General features: G+C 49.2%; 2 protein-coding genes across 3 annotated transcripts; both read right to left on the reverse strand.

Annotated features, from left to right (window-relative positions):
- Nucleotides 1–2,352: 2,352 nt before the first annotated feature.
- On the reverse strand, nt 2,353–5,925 carry ISLR2 (immunoglobulin superfamily containing leucine rich repeat 2). 2 transcript variants are annotated; one of them, XM_039337500.1, is made up of 2 exons: nt 5,788–5,925; nt 2,353–4,595 (listed from the first exon to the last, which is right to left on the reverse strand). In XM_039337500.1, exon 2 carries the CDS (start codon nt 4,586–4,588, stop codon nt 2,447–2,449), a length of 2,142 nt encoding a protein of 713 aa, XP_039193434.1. In that variant the 5' UTR covers nt 4,589–4,595; nt 5,788–5,925; the 3' UTR covers nt 2,353–2,446. The 2 variants fall into 2 exon arrangements, with proteins under 2 accessions (XP_039193434.1, XP_039193433.1); XM_039337499.1 differs by lacking the exon at nt 5,788–5,925 and adding an exon at nt 5,310–5,449.
- Nucleotides 5,926–12,758: 6,833 nt separating this feature from the next.
- Nucleotides 12,759–24,957, reverse strand: PML (PML nuclear body scaffold). Its single transcript, XM_039337570.1, has 9 exons — nt 24,819–24,957; nt 23,619–23,805; nt 20,120–20,596; nt 18,617–19,200; nt 18,081–18,136; nt 17,266–17,364; nt 15,236–15,488; nt 14,035–14,087; nt 12,759–13,272 (listed from the first exon to the last, which is right to left on the reverse strand). Exons 3-9 carry the CDS (start codon nt 20,593–20,595, stop codon nt 13,270–13,272), a joined length of 1,524 nt encoding a protein of 507 aa, XP_039193504.1. The 5' UTR covers nt 20,596; nt 23,619–23,805; nt 24,819–24,957; the 3' UTR covers nt 12,759–13,269.
- Between the last annotated feature and the right edge of the window lie 371 nt (nt 24,958–25,328).

Below are 25,328 nucleotides of genomic sequence, written 5' to 3' on the forward strand. Positions count from 1 at the left end.
TACTCTTTACAAGGCCAGATCCTAAAGTTGAAACTCAAGTACTTTGGCCACCTAATGAGAAGGAAGGACTCACTGGAGAAGAGCCAAATGCTGGGAAAGACGGAGGGCAAGAGAAGAAGGGGACGACAGAGAATGAGGTGGCTGGATGGAGTCACTGAAGCAGCAGGCGTGAGCTTAAATAGACTCCAGAAGATGGTAGAGGACAGGAAGGCCTGGAGGAACGTTGTCCATGGGGTCGCAATGGGTCGGACATGACCTCACAATTAACAACAACATTAAAACAATAACAACGCTGGAAGGGATCGTGGAGGTCTTCTAGTCCAACCCCCTACTCAGGCAGGAAACCCGATACCATTTCTGACAAATGGTTGTGTTTTCGCCATTCTGGTTATTGTTTTGTTTTGTTTTGTTGTTGCTGTTTTGGTAAAATTACTACTTCCCCGCGCGCCCTCGCTGCTGGCTCAAATTATCGCAATTCAAGTCAACCCGTCCCTAAAAACTTAATTACTCCCCTCCTCAAATTTGTCTCCTCCCTCCACACACAAACGTAATACACCGAGGGCGCAACTTTTTATATGCGAAGATCTGTGAATGTAGGGACGATTAAGCTCTCCAGAAAATGAAATGGCGATCCGATATGATTAATTTTGGTAAACCGAAGCGGGCTTCTATAAGTTCTGATGAGAATTAGCGGGTGGGGGGGAGGGAGGAACGGGACAAGGAGGAAAGGAAGAGGGCAAGTCCCTTCTGGCAAAAGACCCCCCCCCTTTTTTTTTTCCAAAACTGGCAGCCAGGGGGATTAACCTTGCACTGTTTTGTTTTTTATATATATATTCAGCATAAGCGGGGCAACGAGATACTCTGCATTTCTATTACAAAGATTTTGCAGAGAGGAATCGGGGTGGGGGCAGCAAAGGGGCAGAATCACGGAGTTTGTTTTTTTTTTCATCCCATTTGGAATTCAATCTGTTAAAAAAAAAAAAAAGCAAAATTCTCCCAGTTCGCCAAATAAGGATGCAACAGAGTAGGGTTGTTGGATTTTTTATTTTTTATTTTTTGCTCTGTTTTTATTGGACTTTCCATCTACAGAAATATACCCCTCTTGTGGCTCGAATTTGATAGTATCATTAATTCTTCTTAGACTTCAAACCATCATCGTATACAGTATTTAAATGGTATTATTTCTCCCAGCCCTGGAGAGGAAGAAAAAATTGTGCTGTTTCTTACTTGATCTTTTGTTGTGTTTGCATTTTTGTTGCGTTATTTTCCTTGACAAAAGTCTAAAAATGTATGCTAATAAAACCACAGGTTCACTGATGCAGAAACAATTTTGCTCCCAAAATCAGCAGCCAGACCCACCAATATTTTTTTTCCTTTCCTTTTCTTTCCTTTCCTTTCTTTTCCTTCCTCTCTCTTTCCTTTCCTTCCCTTTCCTTCCTCTCTCTTTCCTCTCCTTTCTTTTTTCCTTTTTTCTTTCCAGTCTTTAAATGCCATCCAAATACCAGCCAGGGCAGGAAAACTTATCTAAGCAACTATTTCTACTGATTAAACGTTTAGGAAACACGGATCTTCATGAGGGAAACGCTTTGGGTGGGGACCCCGGAGGGAAAATCCACGAGGGGAGGAGGGTGGGGCTAAACACGGCCTGTTTACTCGACTGAATGAGGCCACCAGCGGTCCAAATGCACACAAATACACTGACACGTTTCTACAGCACGGGCTCCAATATTATTCACACGGTCAGAAGAAACCCGTTCCTTTGGCTGGACCTTCCCGGATCTGCTGCCGAGCAGCGACCCTGACTCGGGTTATCGGGGTAGCGTCTTCACGACCAACTTTCCAACCCTTTATGGGATGAAAAGGCAAGGCAGCTTGTCCGGGCGGGTTGGCCCGCGGGAATAAAGGACGGGAACTGTCCAGCAATCGCGACCTCCTGAAACTAAAACGGGCGCGCTCTTTCGTAGGGACGCCAGTCGTTCAGGCAGCCACTAGCCACCCAAACCCCGGTTCTACTCCATCCTTACCTTTGGATTTTGACCCAGAAACGGATTCAACCCGAGTGAGGGAAAAGGAGGGGAGACACGTGTCAAAGAGAGAGGAAGGAAGGCCAACACCGAGGTTTGGTGCATGTACAATTTCCGACTTCAAAACCGGAGTGCGAATTTCTCCACCGCTTCGCTTCCCCTCCCCCCGACGGACCCCTTCAAATGTCCGAATAGGTCAGCCCCCCCCCCTAAGAAAGAGCTGGGGAGAGAAAAAACACGACCCCCAAAAATCCCCACCCCAACTCCCACCCCACCCCGACCACAGCCAACCTAGGCTGAAATCCCAATGTCCCGCCCTTGTGCCAAGGGGAGACCCTTCCCAATAAACAGCTCGCTGGATCCGAGGCTCCGGCGAGGCGGGAGCGCCTCCGAGTTTTGGGAGGGGAGCCGGCCGGACCAGCTCAGCGAGGTGGGGGCTTGTAGTTGCCGTTGATCTCCTGGGAGATGGTCACGGCCTCGGCCCCGAGCGGGAGGCGGTCGCTGTACTCCGAGCCCCCTTCGAACTCCTCCGGATTGGCTTTGGACTGGGATTCCGCCAGGGAGGCAGCCGCCAAGCTGGGGTCCCTGGCCAGCTGGCCCCCGCCCTCGCCGGCCCTCCCCTCCTCTTCCTCTTCCTCGTCGTCCTCCTCCTCCTCTTCCATCTCCCCCCGGCCCACCTCGCTGGGCTGGTAGTTCTTCTCCGACTCCAGGTAGGAGGCCCGGGGGTCGAAGTCGGCCGCCATGTGCTTCTCCATCTGGTCGCCGGGGTTCTGCGCCGCGCGGAGGATCAGGCGGTAGGTCTTGCCCTGGTACTTGGAGAGCAGGTGGCAGCAGGTGGCCCCCAGCAGCGGGAGGGTGGCCAGGGCCAGCAGGAAGGCGCTGACCACCACGATGATCAGCAAGGAAGGCACCTCCCTCTTGGTGCTGAAGACCACCTGGATCTGGCACTCCTCGCCCCCCGCCAAGCTCAGGCAGACCGAGTAGTTGGTGCCCGGGACGAGGCCGCGGAACCAGTAGGAGTTCAGGCCCTCCTCGATCTGCGACCAGCGCACCAGCCTCGGCGGCGCCCCCCGACGGCTCTCCTGGCACAGGTAGAGCCGGCGCAGCTGGCCCTTCTCCCGGCCGGAGAAAGGCGTGATCTGCACCTTGGCTTCGCGCTCCGACACGTCCAGCGCGATGACGCCCAGCTCGAAGCTCTGCGGCTTCAGCTCCGCGCTCTGGTTGAACGCGTGGTTGGAGACGTAGCGCAGCGGTTGGATCGCTCCGCCGCTGCTCCCGCCGCCGCAGCGAGGCTCGAAGCCGGCCGGACGAGAGGCCGCGTCCGTCCCCGAGTCGGAGTCGTCGGGCCCTGCACTGTTGCCGCCGCCGGGCTCGTCAGGATCGCGCGCAGCGTCTGGGACCGGCGGCCAAAGGAGCTTGCGCGTCTCCTCCGGCTTCATCACGCTGTTCTTGGACGCCTTGCGCTCCCCGGGCGGCGCTTTGGCCTCGCCGTTGGGGCTGCCGACGGGGTCCTTGGGGGCTGCGTCGGCCAGGGCCAGGCGGAGCGAGCTTTGGCTGCTGCCCACCTCGTTGGCCGCCACGCAGGTGTAGGTCCCTTCCTCCTTCTTGCCCAGGTGAGGGAGCAGCAAGGTCCCGTTGGGGAAGGCGCGGAAGCTTCGCCTCTCCCCGGCGCTGGCCGGTGGCAGCGCGTTCAGCCGGTCGGCCTCGCTGCCCGCGATCTCCAGCGTCTGCCCGGAGGCTTCGATCCGCCAGGTGAGCTCGGGCCGCGGGAGCCCCTCGGCGTGGCAGTGCAAGGCGAGCGCGGAGCCGTAGGCCAGGCTCTGCAGCTCCGGCTGGGAGCTGAGCCTGACGGCGGGCGCGGCGCAGCGCATGTAGGGGACCTTGAGCAGCGGCTGCCCCTTCCAAGCCTCGGGCGCGGCGCAGACGATGGCCTCCCGCTCCGGGATGGAGATCAAGGTGTGCTCCGTCCAGTTCTTCAGCCACATGAGCTGGCAGGTGCAGTTGAAGGGGTTGTTGTAGATCTGCAGGTGGGAGAGCGAGCTCAGCGGGTCGAAGGTGCCCTGGGCCAGGCCGCCGAAGAGGTGGTTGTTGATGCGCAAAGAGCGCAGGTCGCCCAGGGCGGCGAAGGCGCCGGCGGGCAGGTGGACCATCCGGTTGTTGTTCATCTTGAGCAGCTGCAGAGCGCTGAGGTTGCGCAGGTCGCTCCAGGGAAAGTCGGCGATCTGGTTGTGGCTGACGTCGAGGTTCTTCAGCTGGCCCAGCACGGCCAGCGTGCCTTCCTCGACGGCGCGGATCTGGTTATGGGCCAGCCAGAGCGAGGTGACTTGGGTGACCTCGGCGAAGGTGCCCCGGGCCAGCGCCGTGATTTTGTTGGCCGAGAGGCTCAGCGTGGTCACGTTGGAAGGCAGCCCCGACGGCACCGTCTGCAGGTCTTTGTAAGCGCAGTCGGCAAACTGTTGCGCGTATTTGTCCACGCAGGCGCAAGGCTCCGGGCAGCCGGAGCTGGGCACCCACCAGAAAGCCGAGGCCGCCAGCCAGGCGCGCAGCAGAAGCGTGGCCACCATCTTGGATCTGCAGGGGGGGGAGGAAAAGAGAGAGAGGCTGAGAGATGCTTGCGCTCCCCCCCCCCCGGATCCCCCAGCCCCTTCCAGGACCCCATAGTCAGACACTCCCCGTCTGCTTTCCTTCCAACCTGCCCCCCTCCCGTGCCTTGAGACCTTTAGCAACTCCCATCATCCCCAGATAATGGGATTCTCGGAGCTGCACCCCAATATTCCATGCCAAGGAAGACAGAGACCTCCAACAGTCCCACAGTCCCACCCCCATCATCCGCAGCCAGAAGAAGCACCTCACACAACCTGCGCTGGCAAGCCGTGTTTCCACGCCAATCCTCGGGGCTTGGGGGGGGGGCAGAGAGCCGTCAATTAACCATCCGTGCCGGGTTCTTACGACCCAGGAGCTCGACACGTGTTTGGCTCGACAGCTGAGTTGACGGCGCGCCAATGTATTCCGCCCATTGGATATCGCCCGTCTTCCTTCTTTATTCTCCCTTATCCCGCTTGAATCTGATCCTTAACCAGCCTGTCTATCCCGGGAGTTTCCCCCTTTACCTTCCACGCCCCCCCCCACCCCGCCCGTCCTCTCCCTTTTGGCACGCGCCACCCGAAACGGTTTGCGAGCAGGGCTGGGGAGGGGGGGGGCTGGAGGTTCGCAAAGCTGTCCCTTCCCATCACCTTATCTGTCTATCCATCTACCGTCCGTCTGCCCCCTTTCAGGTCTACTTACCTCACTAAGCCATGGTTTAGTCAATCAACCACTCCTTGGGCTAAGATATAAACTGTGCTTGGGCTGCGCTGATCCAGAGCGAGTCGCAAGCAGGAGCCTTCTCTGGCTCGCCTCGCCTCGCCTCCTGCGCTCTCGGGACGCCTGGATTCACAGCCGGCTAACCTCCCCCCCCCCAGAAAAAAAACAGCCCCCACGTGTCTGGGTGCTTTAGATCTAAGGACACTTTCTGGCTCCCCAAGGAAGGCAAGCAGCTGACTTGAAACCTGCTCCCCCCCCCGCTTCTCCTGAAGCAGATGATGCCCCGCCTGGCTTGAGTTACACCCCCCCCCCCGCCCTGCCCCCGCCCAGACAAATGGGACCTGCCAACGGGGGCTTCCCTGGCGGGCGAGGGAGGGGGGTTTGCTCCTTGCGCCTACAGGTTGCTGCCAGCTCTCCAGCCTCCCCGGACCCCGTCCCTAGCCTCACCCAGACCCCTTACCGCTTCAGTTGGGGCTCCGAGAGCGTTTCCTTCGGGGGCCCTGCGGAACTCCAGGCATGGGACTAAGATCGCCTGTGGCACCGCCCCACTCGGGACGGGGAGCCGCCGTGGGTCCTTCCTTCCTTCCTTCCTTCCTTCCTTCCTTCCTTCCTTCCTTCCTTCCTTCCTTCCTTCCTTCCTTCCTTCCTTCGGGATGAGGTTGGCCGTCGGGAGGGCAGCGCCTTTCCGAGTCTCGGATTTTCCCCGGATCGCCCGAGAGGGTCTCGCCCCCTCCCTCTCCTCCCGCTCGCCGCCCACCGCCCCTTTGCCAAAGCCTCACCTTCGCTCAGCGGAGCTGGCCAGCCCGAGCGCGCAGCCCAGGCGCCCGCGGACGCGCCCAGCCCGGCCCGGCCCGGCCCACCTTCCGTTTCTTGAGTGGGTGTGGAAAGCGCAGCCCCCTCCCCAGCGAAAGCCATGCAAAATTTAGCATGTCAAGAGCCCTCCAAGCCTTCCCCCCCCCCTCTGCCCAGCCCAAGCAAGGATGGAGGGGGTATTGTTATCCTCCTCCTCCTCCTCCTCCAACTGGGCAGCTGTGGTAGGAAAGCCAGGATCCAGACGAAGGGGAAAATCTAGATAATCATCTGAACGGGTCCGCTATGCTTGTTCTTCCTCTGCTGGGGCTGCAGTGGTTTTCTCCCTTTCTCCCTCTGATTTTTCTATCCTGAATTCAAATCAGAACAAATGGGGGTCTCTTCAGCTGGTCTCTCCCTTTCACTTTCCTGCCTTGGGGGCCCAAAGAGGGCTACCCCTTGGTCTCTTAACTGCCCCCCCCTCGCGCCATCCTTTGAAATTAACATAGGCGCAAGGGGCTGGGTCTGTAGGGTAGGCTTTTTTATTTTTATTTACTTTTATAAATAACTCACGGTGGTGACTGTATCTGATACGCCTTCCTCCTCCTATTTCCCCCAGCACAACCACCTTGTGAGGTGGGTTGGGCTGAGAAAGAGAGAGACTGGCCCAAATGCACCCAGCCACCTTTCGTACCCAAGGCAAGACTAGAACTCCCCATCTCCTGGTCACCCAGTCAGCTTTCATGCCTAAGGCGGGACTAGAACTCACTGTATTCTGGTAATTGGCCCAAAATCAGACAGCAGGGTATTGTGCCCAAGGCAAGACTAGAACTCACAGTCTCCTGGTGATTGGCCCAAAGTCATCCAATTGGCTTTCATACCTAATGCAAGACTAGAACTCACGGTCTCCTGGTGATTGGCCCAGTCACCCACAATGTCTCTATAGCAGACTGCAGTGATGCCAAAACAACACGCACAGGCTGCTCTCATGACACAAAGGCCTTCCTTCTACTCTCGCAACTCAAGGTGCTGATGGTGTTTCCCAACCTGGGCGACTTGAAGATGGCTGGACTTCAACTCCCAGAATTCTCCAGCCACCTACCCATTCCTGCGCTTTATGATTTGTTGTTTTTGGAAATCGTATCTGTTTTGGAAAAAGCTAAGAGTCATTTCATTGACTTGCGGGGCAGAAGAAACCCGCCGCCTTTTAATTTTCTTGTTTCTCCCACTTCACTATAACCCAGATGGTTTGCCTCAGTATCTCTCAACCTTGGCGACTTGAAGATGGGTGGACAGCACAGCTGGCTGAGGCATTCTGGGAGTTGAAGTCCACCCATCTTCAAGTCGCCAAGGTTGAGAAATACTGGTTTACTTTACAGAAAGAAATGAATTCCTGTGGGATTTGATAGATTGATTGATTATGTGCCTTGACGTCCTTTTTTTACTCCTAGCAACCACATAGATTTTCCCCCCATGATGATGTGTCCCTAATTTGGTTCTTCAGGTCTTCCACCGTCACCGCTGTATTGGAGTCCATCCCCCTTGCTGCTGGTGGTCCTCTTCTTCTCTTTCCTTCCACCATTCCCAACATCAAAGCCTTCTCCAGAGAGCCGGATCTTCACATAAGGTGTCCCAAGTAGGATTATTTGAGCCTGGCTTTTTGTTTGTTCCTTGAGCAAGAACTCTGGGTTGATTCGTTTAATGATTCAGCCACCAGCACCACCAGAGACAAACACCAGGATTAGGGTCAGACCAACAATCAAGCAGTCAAATGTGAATATTGATCACATGGGTCATGGGGATGCCATCATAACTTTAACGGTCATTAAACAAACTTTTGTAAGTCAAGGACCATCTGTAAAGTTTTTGCAAATCTCCACCTCGTTGTGTCTAGTTTATTGGGCATTACACACCAGGCATAACCATATCCCGAGCAGGGGGTTGGACTAGAAGATCTCCAAGCTCCCTTCCAACTCTGTTATTCTATTCTATTCTATTCTATTCTATTCTATTCTACAATTTATTCTATCCTATTCTATTCTACAATCTATTCTATTCTACAATCTATACTATCCTATTCTATTCTATTCTACAATCTATTCTATCCTATTCTATTCTACAATCTATTCTATCCTATTCTATCCTATTCTATCTTATTCTATTCTATCCTATTCTATTCTATGCTATTCTATTCTACCATCTGTTCTATTCTATTCTATTCTACAATCTATTCTATCCTATTCTATTCTACAATCTATTCTATTCTATTCTATTCTATTCTATTCTATTCTAATCTATTCTATCCTATTCTACTATTCTACAATCTATTCTATTCTACAATCTATACTATACTATTCTATTCTATTCTATTCTGCAATCTATTCTATCCTATTCTATTCTACCATCTATTCTATTCTATTCTATTCTATTCTACAATCTATTCTATCCTATTCTATTCTATTCTACAATCTATTCTATCCTATTCTATTCTACAATCTATACTATTCTATTCTATTCTACAATCTATTCTATTCTGTTCTGTTCTGCTCTGCTCTGCTCTATTCTATTCTACAATCTATTCTATCCTATTCTATTCTACCATCTATTCTATTCTACAATCTATTCTATTCTATTCTATTCTATTCTATTCTACAATCTATTCTATCCTATTCTATTCTACCATCTATTCTATTCTATTCTATTCTACAGTCCATTCTATTCTGTTCTGCTCTGCTCTATTCTATTCTATTCTATTCTATTCAAATGTTTTCTAGGACAACAGTGGCTTGCAAGCCGCTGTCCTTGGTCAGTAGGGACTCATCCCAATATTTGAATAAAGGCTTTTGATTAGAAGCATAAGCCAGTTACAAAGCTAACTGCTTCTCCAAGCTAACTTCACTGAGAATTTATGTCGCTGAAATCGGCGGCATAAATTAAATCCTAAACTGTGCCCCTCGGCTTTCATTACTTCGGGACAGGGGAGGCGAACGAGTGAAATCAATTTTCATAAATGCAGTGGATTTCTGCGCTGCGAACGAAACTCTGCCACCGGCTCTTGCAGAGATTGTTGAGAACCATTTAAATTAAGCAATGCATAATTAATTGCTGCAAATCGAGCTGGCTGAATATTACAGCTGCCATTTCAGAGGATTAGTTCAAACTGGCAGTGCTATTTACGGCTCCGAAAGGTAAACTGTTATTTTACAGGCAATTTAAAATGCTCGCACCTTCTTCACTTGAATGAACTGGGGCAATGATCTGGGGCAATTAAAATAACATTCAGAGAAGAGCAACTAAGATGATCAAAGGCCTGGAGACTAAAACATATGAAGAACAGCTGCAGGACTTGGGTTTGGCTAGTCTAAAAAAAAGAAAAAATAGGGGAGACATGACAGCAGTGTTCCAATACTTCAGGGGCTGCCACAAAGAAGAGGGGGTCACGTTATTCTGCAAAACACCAGAGGGAAGGACAAGAAACAATGGTTGGAAACTGACCAAAGAAAGAAGCAACCTGGAATTAAGGAGAAACTTCCTGATAGTGAGGACAATTAACCAGTGGAACAGCTGGCCTCCAGAAATCGTGGGTGCTCCATCACTAGAGGTTTTTAAGAAGAGGCTAGACAGTCACTTGTCTGAGATGGTATAGGTTCTCCTGCTTCAGCAGAGGCCTGGACTAGAAGTCCTCCAAGGTCCCTTCCAGCTCTGTTCCATTCCATTCCATTCCATTCTATTCTATTCTCTGTTCTATTCTACAATCTATTATATTCTATTCTCTGTTCTATTCTATTCTATTCTATTCTATTCTATTCTACTCTATTCTCTGTTCTATTATATTCTATTCTCTGTTCTATTCTACAATCTATTCTATTCTATTATCTGTTCTATTCTATTCTATTCTATTCTATTCTCTGTTCTATTCTACAATCTGTTCTATTCTATTCTATTCTCTGTTCTATTCTACAATCTTTTCTATTCTATTCTATTCTATTCTACTCTATTCTATTCTCTGTTCTATTATATTCTATTCTCTGTTCTATTCTACAATCTGTTCTATTCTATTCTATTCTATTCTCTGTTCTATTCTACAATCTGTTCTATTCTATTCTATTATCTGTTCTATTCTACAATCTGTTCTATTCTATTCTATTATCTGTTCTATTCTACAATCTGTTCTATTCTATTCTATTCTACTCTATTCTCTGTTCTATTCTATTCTATTCTGTTCTATTCTACCATCTATTCTATTCTATTCTATTCTCTGTTCTATTCTACAATCTATTCTATTCTATTCTATTATCTGTTCTATTCTACAATCTATTCTATTCTATTCTATTCTCTGTTCTATTATATTCTATTCTCTGTTCTATTCTACAATCTATTCTATTCTATTTTATTATCTGTTCTATTCTACAATCTGTTCTATCCTATCCTATCCTATCCTATCCTGTCCTGTCCTGTCCTATTCTATTCTGTCCTATTCTATTCTATTCTATTCTATTCTTATTCTAAACTACAGCATCCAGAAAAAATTCTTGGCCCAGCCTCTCAACTCCTCCAAATATTTATAATAGTGTTCATTGTAGATGTAGGTTTTACACATTCCAGCTCTATGTCATGCATATTTCAATATGGCCAATGCAGATTCACCCATCAACATCCAGCCTGTTTTCTCACGCATGAAGGCGAATCTACGTGTCCCAGGATAATATTTGCAGGATCCAATCTGGGTCGGGTTGCCAAGACCAGAGATTTAATCTTTTGAGCTTTTGTTCTGGTGCTGGAGTCCATCCTCAGGGAACATCTCTCTAGCAGCACAGGTATGTGTGGTACAGGTAGACCTTGACTTACGACCACAATTGAGCCCCAAATTTTGGTTGTTAAGTGAATTTTGCCCCATCGTAGGACCTTTCTGACCACAGTTGTTAAGTGAATACTGTGGTTGTTAAATTAGTAACACAGTTGTTAAGCGAATCTGGTTTTCCATTGACTTTGCTGGTCAGAAGGCCACAAAAGAGGATCACGTGACCTCAAGACTGTCATGGTCGTAAATGCAAGTCAGTTCCCAAGGCTCTGGATTTTGTTCACGTGACCATGGAGATGCTACAACGGTCGTGTCCCTTTTTTTCAGGGCCGTTGTTAACTTCGGCCACTAAGTGAACTCTTACACGTTATTTATATGGTGCCTGTTGTACCGGTATGTGGTTTTTTAGTTGTCGATTGGGATGTTGATGGCTGGTTATTAAGTTGTTGGCCGTTGTTTCCTCGTGCTGCCAAGCCCTCGTCTCCCAAGTACTTGATAAGCTGATGGTAAATCAGCACTCCCGTTTCCCAGGCTTCAATCACTTCCCTGGCTGTTTTTGAGCCTGCTCGTCCGACAATCTTAGTAACTGCAAATGTCTGTTTTGTACTCACCCTGTAAGACTGAAGCGATCCAAATTGTTTCATAGAAAATATTTTTAAAAACTGCAACTGGGAAGCAGTGCTTTAGCACAGCTTCGCCCCATCTGAACAGATCCAGGGTATGGACTTCACTTCCCAGAATTCCCCAGCTAGCAGGGCAATCGCTGAGAATTCTGGGCATTGAAGTCCATGCAACTGGTGGGTGACTGCTCTGCCGAGGCTGTTTGAGAACATGGATGCCCCTTTTTCATACAGACGAGGATACAAATAGTCCTCAATTCAGAGCCATTCATTTAGTAACCATTTGAAGTTATGACAGTGCCGATAATGCTGATTTATGACCGGTCCTCGGACCTACATCCATTGTGCCCCCATGGTCACAAGAGCAGAATTTGAGCACCTGGCAACCAGCGTGTACTTATTTATGAAGATTGCCACATTCTGGGTCATGTGATCACCATTTGCGATCTTCCGAGTAAGGAGCAAAGCCAATAGAGGAAGACAGATTTGCTTAACGTCTGTGTGATTCACTTAATGACCCCAGTATATTGATGGTGTAACCTAGTTTGGTAATGAAACGTCTGCAAGAAAACAACCAAGCTCAAAGAAGCATCATGGAGCCCTCATTTCAACGCTGAGCTACAATATTCTCCTGTATCTCTTGTATTCTGCTCTTTTGAGGCACCAAGGCAAGGCAAGTAAACTCTTCTTGTGTTAGAGTGCCACCTGCTGTTTCTTGTCTTTACACCACACAAACAAGATGCAAACTTCACAAAACAGGCTAGTCCAACGGTGGCGAACCTGTGGCACGGGTGCCAGAGGCGGCACACAGAACCCTCTCTGTGGGCACGTGCATCGTCGCCCCAGTCCTAGGCCTTCATCTGGGTTTTATAAAACCTTTTCGCTTTAGGCCTCCACCGCCGTGTACAAAAAAAAAAATTCAATCAGTCAATTTCAACTTTTCGTGGGGAAAAAAAAAAGTTCTTGCAAAGTTGGAATTGATTGATTGAACATTTTAGTCCCACCCAGTCTGCTGTTACTACCACAGCCACGCCCACCCAATGGGCCACACCCAGCCAATGGGCCACACCCACCCGGCACCGGACGATGCATAAGTGGGTTTTGGGTTGCAGTTTGGGCACTCGGTCTCTAAAAGGTTCGCCATCCCTGGGCTAGTCATAATGTGCTTTATTTGCTTTGGGCTTAGCATATTGGGGGAAATTAGCTTGTAAAACCTGTTTATTTATTTCCCTTTTTATTTATTTTTTTACAAAAAAAATTCAAGGCAGCACACACACACACACACACACACACATTTTATTCCTCTAGTTACTGAGTCATAAAGCAGGCAAAAAACCCCTAAGATTATTTGGAAGAAACTCCTAGCAGCACAGACAGGTAGCAAAACTCAGAAACTGAGCGGAGAGATAAAATATTTTTGTTCAGTAATCCTATCTGACTCTCCCCCCCCCCCAAGGCCTGTGGATCTGAAGAAGATTAGCAATGCATGATTCAGTGCTTGTAATTACAGGCTGGCTAAAACTGCACAAGGAAAAAAGAAAGACAGTCCTTTTCCATGATTCAAAGGCCCCGGAGTGAAACAACAGCTCCGAATTGGGGCTATGAGGCAGCTATCTACTCTTCAGGGATGTCATTAGCAGAAGCACAGGAGAAAAGTGCCAATTGCACATCCATCGTGCGACTGCTAAGTCAGGCTCAGCTTACTGGAAACCGGTCTGGAACAAGCAGATCGTCACTGGAAGAAAACAAACAAACAGACAGAAATCTCAACCAATTTTACTGGATCACACCAAAAGAGCACCAGACTTTCCCAGTGTTGTGACCACAATTCCCAGAATTCCAGGGCTTTTGTGACTACAATTCCCAGAATCCCAGGGCTTTTGTGACTACAATTCCCAGAATTCCAGGGCTTTTGTGACTACAGCTCCCAGAACTCCAGGGCTTTTGTGACTACATATCCCAGAACTCCAGGGCTTTTGTGACTACAAACCCCAGAATTCCAGGGCTGTGACTACATATCCCAGAATTCCAGGGCTGTGACTACATATCCCAGAATTCCAGGACTATGACTACAACTCCCAGAACTCCAGGGCTTTTGTGACTACAAACCCCAGAATTCCACGGCTTTTGTGATTACATATCCCAGAATTCCAGGGCTTTTGTGATTACATATCCCAGAATTCCAGGGCTGTTGTGACTATAACTCCCAGAACTCCAGGGCTTTTGTGACTACATACCCCAGAATTCCAGGGCTGTTACGGCCACAAATCTTCCTGTTGCGTCAACAGGGATGATGAGAAATGTAGTCAATCCATATCTCAAGCAGTGTTTCTCAACCTCGGCAATTCGGAAGAGGTGTGGACTTCAACTCCCAGAATTCCCCCGTCTGCATGGACTTCTGCACGTCGAAGTCCACATATCTTCCAACAGCCAAAGTTCAGGAGCACTATCTAAAGGCCTCACAAATCCTGAAGGGCAAGGTCCTCGTCACACTCACCACAGCGTCATCTTCGGTGTCATCAGAACTACTGATCACAATACTGGCGACCTCTGCAGAAAAAACACAAGTGTGAATGCCACACAATGGACCGAGTCTTCCTTATTTAGCATCTTGGAGGCCGGGAGCATCTGAGGATTCGGACTGGCCCATTGGTGTGTGAAGGGCTGTGAGAATCCCCTCAGGAGGCAGGGGGAAGATCCATAGCTCAATGGCTGGATAAGAGGAAACACGGCCCTCAGAAGGAATGGGAGTGAAGAAAGCAGCTTGGAAGGGACCCTCCCTAGATGATACGATAATAATAATAACAATGGTAATAACAATAACAATATAAAGTTGGAAGGGACCTTGGAGGTCATCTAGTCCAACCCCCTGCTCAGGCAGGAAACCCTACACCATTTCGGACAAATGGCTGTCCAGTCTCTTCTTAAAAACTTCCAGTGTTGGAGCATTCACCGCTTCTGGAGGCAGGTGGTTCCACTGATTAATTGTTCTCACTGTGAGGAAGTTTCTCCTTAGTTCCAGGTGGAACAACTTGCCACCAGAAGTTGTGGGTGCTCCATCATTGGATGGTTTTGAAGAAGAAACTGGACAGCCATTTGTCTGAAATGGTACAGGGCAGTGGTGGCGAACCTATGGCACAGGTGCCAGAGGCAGCACTCGGAGCCCTCTCTGTGGGCACGCATGCCATTGGCCCAGTCTTGCCTCCCTCCACGACCCCCTCCTCACCAGCAGCCCCCTGGAGGAAAATCGCCCCTGAGCATGGCCCACATGGAGCAATGCAGCCAAGAACATGGCAGCCAGGCAGCGCAGACAAGACACTGCCCTCACACCCCATCCCGCACAATTGATGCTGCAGGGCGCAGGCAGAGGGTGTGGCCGCCATGACGCTGCTGGGCTGCCTGGGCGATCTGCGGCAGGCCCTGGAGGCGGTGAGTGGTCCTGTGGGCAAGCAGGATGGGGGGCAGAGCGGAGGCGGGGGCAGGGGTGGATCGGGGGCGGGGCCAGTTTTTGGGCACTCGGTCTCTAAAAGGTTCGCCATCACTGGTATAGGGTCTCCTGCTTGAGCAGGGGGTGGACTAGAAGACCTCCAAGGTCCCTTCCAGCTCTATTCTGATTCCGATTCCAGGTCCACTTTGAAGGGTGTCCTTTCATCGTCTTCCCGGGGTTCAACCTGTGTGATTGTTGCTTCTCCTCCTACCTGATTCACAGATCCCAGCAGGTGAGTCTTCCCTGGGCCCAAACAATTTGGCACCTTCTTTTTGCTCTGGCTCTGGGGTCGATTCACGATTCAGGGGTGGAGACCTGAGAACCTTCTCCTGAACTTGCTTGCTGGAGACTTCACGAGCGCTGCACTCATGCTCTTCCAACTTCATCAGCTTGGGTGAAGCCTGGATGGACTTCTCCAACTGGGTGATCGGTCGCTTAGCACTGGGTGACGTAATCGAAGTGGTCTACAATCCGGATCAAAGAGATTTCCATCAAAGAGTTGGACTGAGCCAACGTAGGTTTTTGCGAGCAAGACAAACACAGTCAAAGTCTCCAACCAACACCCAACAATTAATGTCCCAAGTTTGTAGCGAGTCCTTGACTTACGACTACAATGGAGCCTCAAATTTCTCTTGCCACGTGAGACAGTGGCTAAGTAGGTTTGGCCCCATTTAAAGTCTTCTCCTGCCATAGTTGTTAAGTGAATCACCACGACGGATAAGTTAGTAGCCGGTTGTTAAGTGAATCTGGCTTCTCCCAATTGACTTCGCTTGTTGGGAGGTCGCCAACAAGCGTCATAAATTGGAGTCAATTGCCAAATGTCTGAATTTTGTTCACCTGACCGTGGGGATGCTGCGACAGTCGTATGCGTGAAACCAGGTCATGTCACTTTTTTCAGTGATGTGGCAACTTGGTATGGTCACTAAATGAACTGTTGTTAAGTCGAGAATGACCTGTAGGGATGACTCAGCTGGCTATCAAGACAGTCCCTGTCTAAATATGGATGATTTTTTTTTCCTTTGCAATTTCATTTCATGCCCCTTTTAAATGCCTATGGCTGCACACGGTTTTTCATATATTCCAATGAGGTTGCTTATTGCATTTTTTTTTTTTTTGCTGGTTTATTTTACTCTAAGACAGTGGTTCTCAACCTGTGGGTCGGGACCCCATTTGGGGTCGAACGACCATTTCACGGGGGTCGCCAAACAACGCAGTCCACCATTTTTTTCCCCTTTTCCTTAGTTGTGCTACTCCCTTTTATTCTATTGGCTTTTGAAAGCCAATAGAATAGACTCTCTTGAATAGAGTCCAATTCTATTGGCTTTCAAAAGCCAATAGGAATTTTTCCAGGCTGTCTCTGCCCTGCTGAGCCCGCCAAAAGTCCCATTCTGCAAACGGTGCTGCACCAGTTGAGTAGTCCTTGACTTACGACTGATTGAGTAGTCCTTGACTTACAACCGGTTGGGGGTCGCGGCATTAAAAAGGTTGAGAACCACTGCTCTAAGACAAGGTTAGTCAACCTTGGCTCTTTTATGACTCGTGGACTTCAACTCCCAGAATTCCTGAGCCAGCATGGCTCACCTTGGAAACTCTCCCTTTCCCCTCAGCATGACTGGCTCAGGAATTCTGGGAGTTGAAGTCCACCAGTCATAAAAGAGGCAAGCTTGCCTACCCCTGCTCTAAGAGCATTGCTTACAAAAACAACACGGAACGATAGAAAAAAAGATCCTCAGTTAATATACAAACTCCAGATAGATCCATAATCTAGCTGTTTGGCCGGTTCTTGAGTCAGTCCTCAAGCCCACCTCCCCAATTTCTCCTTAAAACAATCCTAATTGTCTGGTCTTTGCCTCAAACAGGAATTTCCTTTCCTATCAGAATAGGTTTCACTGCTTACACTATGGGAGGTTTAAAAAAGTAATAAAAGAAAGCAGTGGATAAACTAATACTATTTCAGTCAGACCTGCTTGGTGTTTTCAGAGGGGGGAAAAAAATGAGCAGGTAACTTTTTGGGGTCAAATGCATGTTACCTTAGCTTAGAAGCAAAGCCAAAAAGAACTCATTTCAGAGTAGAAATATTTCTACCCCTGCTTCAAGGAAAATTCAGTGAAAATTTACAGATTTTTTCCCCGTTATGATAAATTGGAAGCCCCCCCCCCCAAAAAATAAGCTGAAACTGACCCGCAGAGAAATCTGAACAGGTGAAACAACGAAAAGCTATTGCAGATAACCAACACTTACAAAACCTTGTGGTGTTTTGGCAACACTGACGGTGTACGTGGGCCTTTGTGTTTTCACCCCTTGGGATCTGGGTGGAGTTTTCTCATTGTGCAGACTATCCTGCAGACAACAACAGCAAAAAGAAGAAGAAGAAGAAGAAGAAGAAGAAGAAGAAGAAGAAGAAGAAGAAGAAGGAGACGGAGAAGGAGAAGGAGAAGGAGAAGGAGAAGGAGAAGGAGAAGGAGAAGGAGAAGGAGAAGGAGAAGGAGAAGGAGAAGGAGTAGGAGAAGGAGAAGGAGAAGGAGAAGGAGAAGGAGAAGGAGAAGGAGAAGGAGAAGAAGAAGAAGAAGAAGAAGAAGAAGAAGAAGAAGAGATTAAAACGAGTTTTAATGCAAACAGAGGTGGGGAGAAGGAAGCCGGTCTACATGATATTCCTGATAAAGATATTTGAGACATGCTATTATACAAAAAGTCCTCGACTTATGACTGTAACTGAGCTTAACATTAGTGTCATCGTTTGGGGCAGTCGCTAAGCAAAGTCAATGAGGAAGCCAGATTCACTTCACAACCGTGTTACCAATTTAACAACTGCAGTGATTCACTTCACTTAAGTCACAAAACGGGGCAAAACTCACTTAAGAGATTTCTCAACACCATAAATTCTGAGCTCAGTTGTGGTCTTAAGAAAAGGACGACTTGTCGTTACTGATCAACCTTCTGCCCACAGGATAGGTGACAAAATAGGGTCCTGTGATCCAGACTCAGGCCCAGCATCAGTGGCCCTCACCATCTTCGACTGCAGTGTCCACTTCCATATCCACCCAACTCAAGCTTACCGAATTGACCAGCGAACAGCAAGATCCGGGCGTGGAAACTGTACACCCAAAGGCATCTAGAAGCAGAACAGAGAATTAAGACTAGATTAAGGGGATCAAATTTTGGGCTGAAGGCCTAGGGTTCTGCCTCGATTCTTCAACCAAGAGACAGACCAGTTGCTCAGCACCAATTCCTAAACAACGTTCCACAGTCTGTAGTGACCAAAAGTGTTGGTACTACAACTTCTCCAATCATCGTGTTACTCATCCTGCTTTTTTCATGGACTTCAACTCTCAGAATTAGCTGGCTGGGGAATTCTGGGAGTTGAAGTCCACAGGTGCCCAGTTTAGACATCCCTCCTTTACAGATTAGGGCTCAGTTGGGTTCCCCATCAAAAATACCATTGGTATCGATATGGCTGTAGGCTCCTTGATGACTGTCCCACAGATGTCTCCACAGATGTTCCTTTATGATCTTCCAGTCTTGTTTAAGACACCATTGCCCCACCCCCAGAAAAAGGACAACCACAAGAACTGGCTTTTCAAAAGCTTCTCACCTTCTCCTCTGACTCTCCTAAGCAGATCTTGGAGCTCCCCTTTGACCTCATCAAAGTTCTCCACTTGGATCCGAAAGCTCGAAGCGGGCAACTTCTCTTTCTTGAGCCTCTCCAGGGAGTCTTTGATGAAGGGTTGCATGTCCATCACCTCTTGGTCCGAGGCAAAGAGGTCCATCTTCTCCACCAGCTGCTCACCGGCTTCCATTCGCTTGAGGAACTGCTCCGTAGACTCCAGCTTCTTCTTGGCTTCATCTTGCTCCAGACACAGTCGTCGGTCCATTTTCTCCACAAGTTCCTCCCCCTTGTGCTGGATCCACTGGACCATGTCCTTCACCTTCTTCTGGATCAGCTCTCGGGTCTCGTTCCGTACCTTCTCCAGCTTCTGCAGTCGCTCCTGGACTTTGTGATAGGTGCTCTCGTAATTCCTCTTCTTCTCCACCAGCTCCACCTTGACCTTGCTTAGTTCCTCCTTCCGGCTCTCAATTTCCACCCGGATGTCACTGTAAAGCTTGGCGTTGTAATGTTCTCCATCGAGCAGGGCACAAGAGCAACACATGGGTTTGTGGCAGCCACGACAGTAGATGCTGTTAAGCACAAGAAGACCAGTTATTGTTGTTGTTGTTGTTTTAAAAAAAGACACCCGAATCCTTTCTGTCTTTTCCTGGATTAAAAAGATGGCATTGCCAATTTGTTTTCAAGTAAAATGAGTAGATCTCAAGTTACAACCGTTTGAAGTTAGGAAGGTATAGGAGATGAGCAGACTGAGCCCGAGGGAGGGAAGGGTCAAGGGCATCATCCCTCTGAAATCCCTTCACGCTCACAAGAGATCTCAACTTACAACCCTTTGAAGTTAGGACGGTGTAAGACAGTGGCTCTCAACCTGTGGGTCGGGGTCGAACGACCATTTCACGGGGGTCGCCAAACAACACAGTCCGCCATTTTCTTTTCCCCTTTTCCTTAGCTGTGCTACTCCCTTTTATTCTATTGGCTTTCAAAAGCCAATAGAATAGACTCTCTTGAATAGAGTCTAATTCTATTGGCTTTCAAAAGCCAATAGGAATTGTCCAGGCTGTCTCTGCCCTGCGGAGCCCGCCAAAAGTCCCATTCTGCAAACGGTGCTGCACCAGTTGAGTAGTCCTCGACTTACGACCGGTTGAGTAGTCCTCGACTTACGACCGGTTGAGTAGTCCTCAACTTACGACCGGTTGGGGGGTCACGGCATTAAAAAAGTTGAGAACCACTGGTGTAAGAGATGAGCAGACTGAGCCCCAGGGAGGGAGGGGTCAAGGGCATCATCAGTCTCGAATCCCTTCGTGCTCACAAGAGAACTAAATCCCGCCCACCTTGAATTCCTTCTATTCTTAATTCCCGCTAATTTCCCTTGACGGCTAGTAGTTCAGATTCTCACTGAGATCACCAGCCCCCAATAAACCTTTATATATTTGTTTGAACTGCCTGGAGTTCCTGATTTTCCTCTCTCGGCTGCCAAGGAAGACCCCTCACCTTACGATCTGATTGTTGTGGCTGGGCTCGGCACAATAGAGGTTGCAAGTCTTCCTCGCCCCTTCTAGAAAACTCTGGGCCGTCTCATTCCTCAGATCGGCCAGCCGCTGGGTCTCGTGGCTTTTCTGCTTCATGTACCACTGGTGGGCTTCGTAACACTTCAGGCAAAGAAACTCCTCGCACTTGACACACCAGAACTCTGCTCCTCCTTTGCAGAGATTGCAAAGCAGCTCCTGATTCCTGACGATCTTCTGGTAGGTGTTGAGCTTGGCCTGGAGGTTGATGAAAAGCAGGTTGTCCTGAAGCGGAAATCTCTGCGAGGTCTGGATGGGGATGGCGCAGATCGGACACTGCCCAGTGGGCTTGTTCTCCTCGAGGCATTCACTGCAGAGGGTGTGCAGGCAGGCTAAGAGTTTGGGGTTCCTGGCTTCTCTCTGGCACCGCGCGCACAAGAGGAACTGGAAGTCTCCCTCCATCCTTGGAGAAAAAGCAGAGAGGACAAGATGAAGCCCATGGAGCTAAGAAGAATGACCATCTGGACAATAATTGGACTTCAACTCCCAAAATTCCCCTGGCTCCGGAGTTCTGGGAGTCCAAGTCCACCTTTCTTCCAGCTGCCAAGATTGAGAAGCGCTGCTTTAGTTGGTGGACTTCAACTCCCAAAATTCCTTAGCCAGCATTGTGGCTGTGGGATTCTGGCAGTCGAAGTCCACCCCTCTTCCAAGATCGAGAAACACGGTGCTGTAGTATTTATTATTATTTTTTTATGTTGGGTTCACACACTCCACGTTCAAACCAGGCTGAAAAAACAGCTTTCCTTGGAGCTTTGAGGCCTTCCAAATGCATTAGGTGGCTTCTGCCCCCAGGAGAATGCTGGGAGTTTTAATTTAATATATGTGGAGGGTGCCTAATTGGGAAAAGGGAGGGTTAACCCCATCTTTTCCTGCTTCCCAAGGAAAGAGAATTGATTTTTTTTTCTCCCCTGAAATTTATTTTCCCATTATCTGGAAAAGATATGCCCCAGATGTTTGCACACACACACACACACACACACACACACACACACAGAGAGAGAGAGAGAGAGAGAGAGAGAGAGAGAGAGAGAGAGAGAGAGAGAGAGAGAGAGAGAGAGAAATGTGTGTGGAATAGGAAGCTATTAAAAGCAGAGGCAAAGCAAGCAAACATTGTGTCATTAACTGTAACAGTTGCTTTTTCAGTACAGGTGGTCTTACAAAACTTACAAAAGTGCATTTAGCGACCATGCAAAATTACAACAGATCTGAAAAAAACTGACTTTTGACTATTTTTCACACTTAGAACCGTGGCAGCATCCCCATCAAAATTCAGACACTTGGCAACCAACTCATATTTATGATGGTGGCAGCGTCCCAGGATCATGGGATCCCCTTTTGTGACCTTCTGACAAGCAAAGTTAGTGGGGCAAGTCAGACTCACTTAAGGACCGCATGGATAAGATAACCTTTATTGTCATTTTTTACTATGAGCACAGTGGCCCACATTAAAAATGAAATTCTTGTCACTTGCTCTCAAAAGACAGTATACGTCTACCCACACCCCTGCATAACACACATGTACACATGCTATATACATATATATGATATATATCAGTGGTGGCGAACCTATGGCACGGGTGCCAGAGGCGGCACTCAGAGCCCTCTCTGTGGGCACACACACCAGCCCCGCCTCCTCCCAAGGGCCCCTCCTCACCAGCAGCCCCCCCAGAGGAGAGTCACCCCTGGGCACAGCCCACGCGAAGCAGCGCAGCCAAGGACATGGTAGCCAGGCAGTGGGGACAAGACTCTGCCCTTGCATCCCGTCGTGCGCAGATGATGCTGTGGGGCATGGGCGGAGGGTGTGGCCACCATGGCGCTGCTGGGCTGCCTGGGTGATCTGTAGCGGCCAGTGGAGGTGATGGGTGGCCCAGTGGGCAGGACGGAGGGGGACGGGAGTGTGGTTTTTGGGCACTCGGTCTCTAAAAGGTTCGCCATTGCCCAAGATTCTACAAAGGGCAGCCACATGTTGAAGAAAGCCTGGCTGTCTGATCAGTATTCTACCAACCGGCATATCGACTTGTTACTGGCATATCAGGCGTTAAGGCATCATGAGCAATTGCGCAAGAGGTCAGAAGGTGCAAATCGACCGCTACCCCCCTCCCGTATCGTCATCCAGGATAGAAAAGTGAGGGACCCTAACCACATAACAACTGATATACCTGCACAATTAAAAGACATGACAATTAATGATACAGGAGAACGGACTGGACCGGCTACGAGATCGAAGAGAGCAAACTAATGCTGTAAGCGCAACTGAGAAGTCACTAACCCAGTGGTGGCGAACCTTTTAGAGACCGAGTGCTCAAACTGCAACCCAAAACCCACTTATGCATCGTCGGGTGCCGGGTGGGCGTGGCCCATTGGGTGGGCGTGGCTGCAGTGGTAACGGCAGACTGGGTGGGACTAAAAAGTTCAATCAATCAATTCCAACTTTGCAAGATCTTTTTTTTCCCGCGAGAAGTTGAAATTGACTGATTGATTGAACCTTTTTTTTTTTTTTTTTTTTGCACATTGCTGCGGAGGCCTAAAGCGAAAAGGTTTTATAAAACCCAGCTGAAAGCCTAGGACTGGGGTGACAGTGCACGTGCACACAGAGAGGGCTCTGAGTGCCGCCTCTGGCAACCGTGCCATAGATTCGACACAACTGCACTCACCAGTATAACCACATGAAATGTCAACAACACATTGGACCATGATAGTAGTAGGAGTAATCATACAGCAACATCGGACAGCCTGACATTACATGATAAGCATATTCAGCCTATAACGGGCGGCAGGAAGCAAAGCAACGGGAGTCAGGCAGACATTGGCTAACACAGTTGAATCGCGGTTGATACAGCCAATCACATGTGGGCAGCAAATTGACAGACCTATTACGTGCTCGATGACCAAATTACTGACATTTAAAGGGCTATAAAAAGCAATGTCTTTCCAATGTCAGCTTATACTTTGATAATGTTAGCAGTGGCTAACATAAGCTTAGTACACAATAACATTTTTTGTCCTGGAGATCAGTATGTCTTTTTTACAAACACACACACACACACACACACACACAGATAGACAGATATAGATGTGTGTGGTGTGTGGGTGGTGTGTGTGTGTGTGTGGCCTAGGGGTCAACACAGCTGCCTAACGTGCAAGTAGCCCAGGTTCGAATCTCAGAAGGATATATATATATATTTTTTTTTACTTTAAAAATACGAATCCCAGGTATGTTTTCCTACATATATCTAAACCCATGCATATATATTAATCCTAGTCCATTTTGAATACATAGCAGAAAGAGGAAGATTGACAGCTCACAAGGCTGATGCTATATAGAATCTGGATGTTCTGCTTCGAAAGCCACACAGCTCCTCCCAGCGGAGGTTCACATGCCACAACTGTGACAACAAAGACGGTGAAATGGGGCAAAAACTCACCTCGCGACTGCCTCGCTTAGCGACAGAAACTTTGGGTTCAATTGTGGCCGTAAGTCACGGACTACCTGAAGGCACCCAGTCGGGAAGGGTTCCTGGATCCAGAAGAAATTCAGATCAAATGTCTCACTTTGCTTCAATTTCTGCTCCCAACAAAGGGAGCCTGGTTGGTTGCCAGGAGCTTCCGCCACTGTGGGACAAAGTAAAATAGTTTAACTTGAAACCAAAAATCTCTCGGGGAATCTGTGCAGTTTGCTTGGCAAGGATACGGAATCGCCAGACTTTTTTTTTCCCCAAAAAATGTTGGGTTTTTTTCCCCTGCCCAATTGGGTTTACCACCCTAGGTTTCCTGGTGGTCTCCTGTCCCTCCACAGTCTAATTCATTTAGGGAACTCTCCAAAGAGAAGGGGGCTAACTGTCCCTGAGCAGAGTATGCTTTAAGTATAAGTTGGGGACTTACTGCAGTGGTTCTCAACCTGTGGGTCGGGACCCCATTTGGGGTCGAACAACCATTTCACGGGGGTCGCCAAACAACGCAGTCCGCCATTTTTTCCCCCTTTTCCTTAGCTGTGCTACTCCCTTTTATTCTATTGACTTTTGAAAGCCAATAGAATAGACTCTCTTGAATAGAGTCTAATTCTATTGGCTTTCAAAAGCCAATAGGAATGGTCCAGGCTGTCTCTGCCCTGCTGAGCCCGCCAAAAGTCCCATTCTGCAAACGGTGCTGCACCAGTTGAGTAGTCCTCGACTTACGACCGGTTGAGTAGTCCTCGACTTATGACCGGTTGGGGGGTCGCGGCATTAAAAAGGTTGAGAACCACTGACTTAGTGCAACCGGCAGATGGATCACACAAGGAGGGATGCCAAGAAGCAAACAAACCAACCAATTGAGGTTACACTACAGGGGGAAATCCTCCCCCCCAAAGCACCAACGCAACCTTTTTAACCCCCGAGTCCCATCACCCGGGGATACGAGAAATCCTCCTTTCTCGGGTCGCTCCCAAATCCACCCCCGGGTTAAGCACGTCTGGACGAGGTCAACGAGCCGCTTCCCCGTTCCTTGATCGGGGGGGGGGGGGGAAAGGCAGAAGGCCCTGCAAACTTGTCCGCGGGTTGCAACCCCGTAACGTGAGAACGAGACCCCCCTTCCCTCCCTCCCTCCCTCCCTCCTCCCTCCGAGACCCCCGGGAGAAGGAAACGCACCCCAGACCGCAAGGCAGCGAATGCACCCCTGAAATCGGCGGCAGGAAGGAACAGCGCGGGGTTTTGTGGGGGGGGGCAGGGGGTGCCCTTCCCCTGCTGGAAGCTGCGGCCGCTGGAGAGAGAAAGGGGGGGTGGGAAGCTACCCGCCCACTGTCCCCCACCCCGGAGCAGGCGGAGAAGTGAAAGTTTCGTTTTCTCCTCGCGAGGAGCAGCGTAGCCGAGGGAGGGAGGGGCAGGAAGGGGCGGTTTGCAAGGAGGAGGAGAATCAGCTGCAAATCCTGGGGAGGGGGGAGGGGAGGAGAGAGAGAGAGAGAGAGAGATCTGATGCGATCGACTGACTCAGACCGCGCTCCCTCCTTCTCGGAATACCACCCACCTCCAATCTCAGAATAACAGCGTTGGAAAAGACCTTCCAGGGGTTCTCAACCTTGGCAACTGTAAGACTTGTGGACGTCAACTCCCAGAATTCCTCAGCCAGCAATGCTGGCTGTGGAATTCTGGGAGTTGACG

The sequence above is a fragment of the Crotalus tigris genome, unplaced genomic scaffold, assembly GCF_016545835.1.
Source record: "Crotalus tigris isolate CLP2741 ecotype Arizona unplaced genomic scaffold, ASM1654583v1 scf7180000017683.1919423, whole genome shotgun sequence".
Classification (NCBI taxonomy): domain Eukaryota; kingdom Metazoa; phylum Chordata; class Lepidosauria; order Squamata; family Viperidae; genus Crotalus; species Crotalus tigris.